Here is a 7964-nt window from a genome sequence, read left to right as displayed (position 1 = left end):
GCATCACTTCAATGCTGGTGGTCTTTGCTTCTTCCAGCACACTGACATTTGTCCGCCTGTCTTCCCAAAAGATTTGCAGGATTTTTCAGAGGCAACGCTGATGGAATCGTTCCAGGGGTTGAGTGTGACGCCTGTAGACACTCCATGTTTCACAGGCGTATAACAGAGTTTATAAACTTTATGAGTTTATAAACTACGACCATGGATTCATCATCATAGTTATATAATAACCAAGTACAAAATGGAAAACAGGCACAGATTACAAACTAAGGAAAACTCCATCATACAATGTCAGAAATATCTCTTCTATAAGTAACCCAGTGAAGCCTGCTACTGCTGATGAAATTGCAAAAAGGCTTTAAACAGCTGGTTCCTAATGAAATAAGTTAGAACACAAGATTTTGCTACCTTAAGAGAAATTTCATTAATTAATAGAATCTAAAATAATGAAACAATAAATACTATGGATTCCTCATGGCAAAGCTGCCAAAATTGAGGTAATGTATAAATGGTGGATGTAGTTGTAATAAAGGCAGAAGTATGCGTTCAATTGTTTCAACTGTACTTGACAGATAAGGATAGAATGCTTTGAAAAATGAAGATGGAGAGGACTTTCGTTTCTTTTTTTTTTTTTGCTTCTGCTCTAGAAACTAGAACAGAGAGCAGTGGATTCAAACTGCAAGAAGAGAGCTTCCACCTGAATATTAGGAAGATCTTCCTGGCAGTAAAGGCTGTTCAACAGTGGGATTTACTACCTTGGAGTGTAGTGGACCTCCTTCTTTGGAGGTTTTTAAATGGAGACTGGATGGCTATCTGCTGAGGGTGCTTTGATTTTGTATTACTGCATGACAAGATGGTGGTCTCTTCTACCTCTATGTTTCTATGATTGATAAATGTACTCCTTCATTGGAGCATCCCCCAGAATTTCCAAGGGAATCTCAAGTGCTCTCTCTGATTAAGGGTTCTGTGTTCTATTTTGAGCAGTGCTTCAAGGAGTGAACAGTCATCACCTTATCCTTTGAAAAACTGTGTGACAATCTAGGGATCCGTCTACACTACTACATAATGCAGCTTGAAACTGCATTATAGGGTTGGCATAAACTCATATAGTGCAGTTCAATACAGTTTACATTGACCATATAATGCAGTTTCAAACTGCATTATCTGGCAATGCAGATGGGGTCTGGGTGAGAAAAAGGAGACAGGCTCAATCTCAATCTTTCCTTGTAAGTTTCATAGCGATGTACAGAATTGTGCTCCTGTTCCTCATTCAACACTCTTATTATCACTATCACCTTTTTTCATATATATTGTACAAAATATATCATTTTGAGGAAGGCTTCTATAAGAATTCCCTTTTCAGATGTTTCTAGTAATCAGTGCACCCTGGAACTCATGTATGAATCATGTGCTAAATTATTATGGAAAAAAAATTCTACCTTATCAAAACAAATGTTCAATCTTGAGATTTTTTTGTGGTGTAAGTATCTTCTCCAAGGGACCTTTCCCCACTACATTGTTGTAGCACTGTGATTCCACAATAACTGCCATGGTCATATCCTATAGAATCCCAGGCTTTGTAGACACTAGAGCTCTCTGGCAAAGAACTCTTTAAGTACACCTCACCAAACTACAAATCCCAGGATTTTTCAGTCAAAGTGGTTTCAAAGTGTTATGACTGTGTAATGTGAAAGAACCCTACATTGAAAGATGTAATTGTTTGAATATTAAGGTACAACTCTGGGAGGCCAGGGCTTGAATCCTTACCCATCAATAGAAACTCACTGGACGACCTCATGCAAAGGCAATGGCCCCCAAACTAAGTTCCCTCCAAGGTCATTTACCCAGCCCCTGCCCTAAACTTTAGACTCACCATAAGTCTGAAACGGCTTGAAGGCCCACAATAACAATCCTAATTAACTTGACTATTGCATCAGCCAAAAGCAGGTCCACATTTCCCATTGAAATCCTGGTAAGTTTATGTTAGTTAAAATTGTTCATTTAAAATGTATTGTTTGTTCATGTTTTTTGCACTTCAAATAAGGTATGTGCAGTGTGCATAGGAATTTGTTCATTTTTTTCAAGCTATAGTCCACCCCACCCCCCAACAGTCTGAGGGACTGTTTGAGGACCCCTGATTAAAAAGTTTGAGGACCCCTGATCTAAAGCAATCAAGAATGTGATCACTCTAATGATTTTATTTACCCTTTGAATAAGTTAGTAAATGAATTGTGATGTACAGGGTGGACATGCATAAGTTTATACAATTTTTATGCATGGTGGTGGGGTAGAGCTACACAGTTTTATGTCAGTCTAATTGACATGCAGTGTGTGTTGCTACAAAACACCTCTGTGTTTTCCTTTTCTATGTGTGGTCATATGCTTTAATCTTTATTGTCACATTCAGTGACATTCAGACAGTAGGAACAGTAGGAGGGGAATCCTCAGAACTTGGCATTTGACAGCACAAATGAAGATGAAGTGTTGCAAACTTCAGTTAAGGTTTAGATAGCATGAGGCAGCAGGTCACCTATGTAGTTTCTCAAAGATTGTATGTTTGCATTTTTCCCATTATCACCAGCATGGCTGAAAAAAGTGATTTTAAACTATTTGGGACTGAGGGTGTCCTTATGGCAACCATACCATGGGCGCTTCTTGGCAACATTTGTTCAGAAGGGGTTTGCCTTTGCATGAGGTTGTCCAGTGAGTTTCTATGGCTGGGTAAGGATTCAAGCCCTGGCCTCCCAGAGTTGTACCTGAATAATCAAACAATTACATCATGCTGGCTATCTAGCAGCCTGGCTGAATGGGGACTCAAATTCGAATCTTTCCTTGCCTGATCCCTTCAAGTGCTATTCACTCCATCTCTCTCAAGTAACAGTGATGGGGAGAGTTTGAATTATTGACTGCTAGGCAGCTAATACTGAACAGAATACACACACACGCACACACATACATACACACACACATATATGTACATGATAGTTCCAAAAGAGACACTAGTTCCTTACTCCATTCTTTGATTCTCAACAGGGTGTATATATAACTATTACTCAATTACATCTGACACATATACCAGAGTTGTTCCTGGGCCAGTTTTACAGGTATTTCGGGAGAGGAAACAGTAAGACTACAACAATTGTAATTAGGACAAGGCGGGGGCAAACCTTGTGAGATGAGTTATTAAGTTTGCATAAAGGACTTGAACTATATACAAGAGTGAACATCCTTGATGAGACCACAAAAACTACCACGGAGGATACAATGGTGGAGCAAGATATTTGGCTAGAATGTCCCCCTCCTCAAGAAAAAGGTAAGTTTTTCCATATAATTTTAAAACTTTGCACTATAAACTATAAAATAGTAGATTTTTAGATGTTTCTAATGAGATTGTTGAATTTGCAGTGTAAAAATAAAGCTTGTTTTTCAAAGCACACACATAAATAGTTTCCTGGGGTGGATGACCAAATTTTCCCATATGTTTAAACTGGGTGTGAGACAGATTTTTTGAAAACAGTTTCTGATGAAAAAGTAATTCTGTAAAGAAATAAGTTCTTTTTAAAGTCTCAATATTAGTTAAGATTTAGTGCATGGTGTGTGTAACTGAATTTTGACATGTTTAATTAAAATATTCATCACATAAACTGATAATTTAAATAAAACACTTTGGCAAACTTGACAGGAAGTTGTGTGCTTGTATCGTACATAATATGTTCTCAAGTACAATTTTGTCTCATTTGTGCAATCCTAGTTTATGTGCACGCCTAACACCCCTGATGATTTTCACATTTGTCCTAAATGTCCTGACAGTACCTCAAGATTTTTAGGCCACTTTTATATTTTGGTGAAGAATAAGTGCAAAGTTTTCAGAGGCTGGGGAGCTTCTGGTGAAATCATTTTTGGCAGATGTAGACGATTTTGTTGTTGCTTTGGTCAAAAAGGAGCTGGGCTGAAATGGGAGCCAAATACAAGATCAAACATGACAACTTGCCAAAAAGGCTGATAGGCCACAGGGCAAATCTGGACACGTCAGAGGCATTTCGAGAGGTGTTTATATATTAATGCTAAAAGCTTCTGAGCCAAGAGAGAAAATGTGGAGTGTTTGGTTTTTAAATAAAACACAATGGAAACTTGCTCGAACAGAGTGAAACACAGTGAAGGTCATCTCTGGATACATATAACTTTACAGAAAAGATGAAGAAGGTCATGCTGGGGGCATCAAAGTGGTCATACTATCAAATAAGCTAGACTTTTCAAAAGGGACTGACTCCCTGACACAATCATTGTGGATAACTGTACTAGGCGCCAACACTATTATAGCACTGAAAATGTATTACTTTCCCCCTGATCCAAATCTTCCGGATGATCTTAAGATTGAGAATGAAATCAGGGATCATTCGAAAGGATAAAATGTTGTAGCAATGCCATGCGTGACTCTGGTCATTGTTAAAAAGGATATATTTATTACAATTCCCAGAATACTCTAGCCAGTGAGGGCTGTGGAATTCTGGGAATTATAGTCAAATGAGTAAAATGTTCAAGGTCTAGAATAAATGCATTTTCCAGCCATGGCAAAGTGATCCAATGTCTAGATTGCTTAGATAGCAGAGCAGAACAACTGGTTAGAGAATTGACAAAGAGAAGAGACCAACTGGAGATATTCTTCAGTGGATGCAGAACACAGTGCAAGATGTAAATGTCACTGAACTGACTGAGCCCTGAACTGTCAAATTTAAGCTGACCAAGAAAATCCAACAGTCATTATTCTACTTCAAAATATAAATGTTCTCTAAAATGAGAAGATTAGTAAAAAGAAAGTTAAAAGGAAAATTCAAGAATGTGAAATCTTTCAAAGCTTGGAGATTATTTAAAAATTGCAATAAAAGAAGCTCAGCTGGACAGCATGCCTCAGGTAAAGAAAGGTACCACAAAGTCCTACCATAATTAATAAGTAGTGCCAAGGTAGACCTTAGAGCAAAAGAGGCTTCCTTCAGGAAAAGGAAGTTTCACCCAAACACGAAAAAAGGGAATATGAACTTACACAAAGTAAATACAAGCAGACAATAAGGACTGTAACCGATTTTGAGGAATATATTATTAATAACATCAAAAGAGATGATATAGAATTCTTTGCATACACTACAAACCAATTATTAGTTTGGGAAATAGCTGAATTGCTGGATGAGAATGTTAAAGAAGGATAAGAAGTTAAATGGAAGTTAAATGAATTATTAGTGTCCGTCTTCGCTGCAGAAGATGAGAGGCAGATATGTGCACCTAAGCTCATATTTTTATTGTACTATTCACTTTGAAAAGGGGATCCAGGAGGATATAGAAAATTACAGGCCATTTTGTATAACATACTCTGCCTAAGAGTATTATCAATAACAATTTATGAAGACAAATCGACATTGGTTTTGCAAAAGTAAATCAGATTTCATAAATCTTTTAGAATTGTTTGAAAATATCAACAGCATTTTGATAAGAGTGAATCATTAGACTTTCTTTTCATTCATCTTTGGCAAAGTCCCTTACAAAAGATTCATGACCAAATTATGAAGTCATAAGAGGATCAATAAGTGATTTTTTTGTGTGTCAGGAGCAACTTGAGTTGAGAAGAAGAAGAATAAGTGGTTGATAAATACAAATCAATTAAAATAAATTGTCAGTTATCACAGTGGTGTTTGTGAGTAAACAGTGCCCCTCCCCATCTACTGGAATGAGTTTTTAACTTGTTCAAAAACTTGCATATGACCCCAATATTTTGATTTGATGAAACAGAGAAGTGTCAGTGAGGAGCTCTGAGAGTTTTCTTTGAAATGGCAAATGTACTGCAATTTAACATATGAATGTTTAAATGACTGATATTTGGACAGTACATTCTAGGCATCTATATCTATATCTATATCTATATATCTGATTAGGGCTTGTAATGATTGACCAAGAAAGAGATGCTGTGACTGTGGTGGATAGGTCACTTCATCTGGTTGCTGTAAAAGTCCATGCTGGAGATCATCAGGAATTGATTGCTATTACTAAAATCCACAATATGACTACATGTGCAATATTATTTATATTTTGTGTTCACCATAACCCAAAAAAGAATATTGTGATATTAGGAAAAATGATCAAGAGAATGGAACAGCTCCTCTATGTGGAAATGACCATGCTTGGGGAATTTTAGCGTAGAGAAAAAGGCAAGTAAGGGTGGGGGCCTGATACGTAATCTATGCTTTGGGGGAAACGGATATATTTTAACGTTCTGCTCATAATAATAGCCTGAAGGCTGAATGGTAAGCAGCGCAGGTCAGATAAAATAAAGTGCTTCTTTATTTTTGATCGTCCATTACATTTGCTATCATCAATTTACTGTTGGGATGATGGCTGCCAATATGCACTTTTTAAAGAGGATTAGTCATTTTCATGTCTAGCTGTCAGTGATCGCTATCATTATATTTATCGTGTCAGAAGCAAACCAAAGTTAAAAACTTGGTATTATACTAAATGTCCTTTGACCAGTAGTTGGCCACTTGGAGTGCTTCTGGTGTTGCTATTAGAAAGTCCATGGGCTCAGACTGCATTGTAATAGGTGGTCTGTGGTTTGCTCTTCTCCACACTCGCATGTAATGGACTCCACTTTGCAGCCCCATTTCTTAAGATTGGCTCTGCATCTTGTGTTGCCAGAGCAGTCTGTTCAGTGCCTTTCAAGTCACCCAGTCTTTTGTGTGCTCAGGAGGGAATCTCTCATTCGGTATCACTTGCTGAGGTGTTCCTGCAAGTATTTCCTGATTTAAGGCACTGGCATGCTGGCTGATAGCCTGAACAGGGGATCTGCTGTTGTACCCATGCCTTCTTTATAGATTTCTCGTGGTTATCTAATTGTTCATTGTATGTTTATGCCAGACTGCATAAACTAATTTTTGTTCTATGTGGGCAATCCAAAAGGAAGCCCTTCTTTATCATTAAGAGTGGGCATTTCATGTATCTTATCCTGGGTTCCCTCTCTCAAGGGATCGGTCACTCATTTGTTATTTATTGGATGTTTTATCTCTCATTTTTCCCCAGACTATGGGGACTTAGCTCTTGTACTCAGACGAAATGAAAATATATATTAAAGCACACATATATCTCAAATACCGCACAGTCCCAAGGTTTAAAATAATTCAAAAGAGACTGGAAAGCATCATTTTATCCTTCTTTGGGTCATAAAACTGCCAAATTAGTCATTTTTGAATAGTTTTAGCATTAGCCAAGTAAAGTATTTTATTTTCTTATTTTCCCAGTAAGAAAAATCCCACAACTAAATTGGGGATGTCAGTCTTGAATTGCATTTACTGTACACTGTGAATGTATCCTTCCACATTCAGTTTTGATGATTCACAAGTTGGTACTGCTGCTCCTGCCTCCCAAAGTTGGGGCTGCTTTGTGAACTTTCAGACAGCAGCCCCATCTTCAGGAGGTGGGGGGAGGTGAGGGATCACTGCCTATGAACGTTCACACAGCAGCCTTGCCCTCGGGAGCTGAGCTGGGGCGAGGGCTGTTTGTGAGGCAGACATGCCGCATGTTTTTGTTTTGCCAAGTACCTCCCTTCCTTTGCCCAGGGCAATACAGACACTTGCAGGAAGACGAGGAGCTGGCCCCACCTGCCTCTACACTTACTCTATGGATCCAGTTCCTTTTCCTCTTCCTGTGTGTCATGAGTGTCCATTTCACCCAAGCAAAGGAAGGGAAGCACAGGGGAGGGGGGCATACAGAGGAGCCCGTTCCAAAGGGTAGGTAATGTTGCAGGCACAACTCTTCCTTTTTCATCCATACCTCCCCTCCTTTGCTCAGGTGAAACAAGCACATGAAACATGCAGGAAGTAGAAAAGGAACCAGGATAAGTGAAATGGTATGTGGGGCTGGCTCTTCCTCCCCTTCCCCTTGGGACACATTCTTCAAGCTCAAGGCCCACAGGCTGAAAC

General features: G+C 38.6%; 1 protein-coding gene across 1 annotated transcript in view; it reads left to right on the top strand.

Moving 5' to 3' along the window:
* The first annotated feature begins 3205 nt into the window (after nt 1–3205).
* The window catches only part of ptpn3 (protein tyrosine phosphatase non-receptor type 3), a 104043-nt gene continuing 99284 nt past the window's right edge, over nt 3206–7964 (top strand). Inside the window, exon 1 of the mRNA XM_016994484.2 lies at nt 3206–3313. Within this exon, the coding sequence (XP_016849973.2) occupies nt 3265–3313 (49 nt within the window). The 5' untranslated portion in view covers nt 3206–3264. The remainder of the gene's footprint in view (nt 3314–7964) is intronic.

This window comes from Anolis carolinensis, chromosome 6, assembly GCF_035594765.1.
Source record: "Anolis carolinensis isolate JA03-04 chromosome 6, rAnoCar3.1.pri, whole genome shotgun sequence".
In the NCBI taxonomy this organism is placed as follows: domain Eukaryota; kingdom Metazoa; phylum Chordata; class Lepidosauria; order Squamata; family Dactyloidae; genus Anolis; species Anolis carolinensis.
This window is presented reverse-complemented; position numbering and strand designations above follow the sequence as displayed.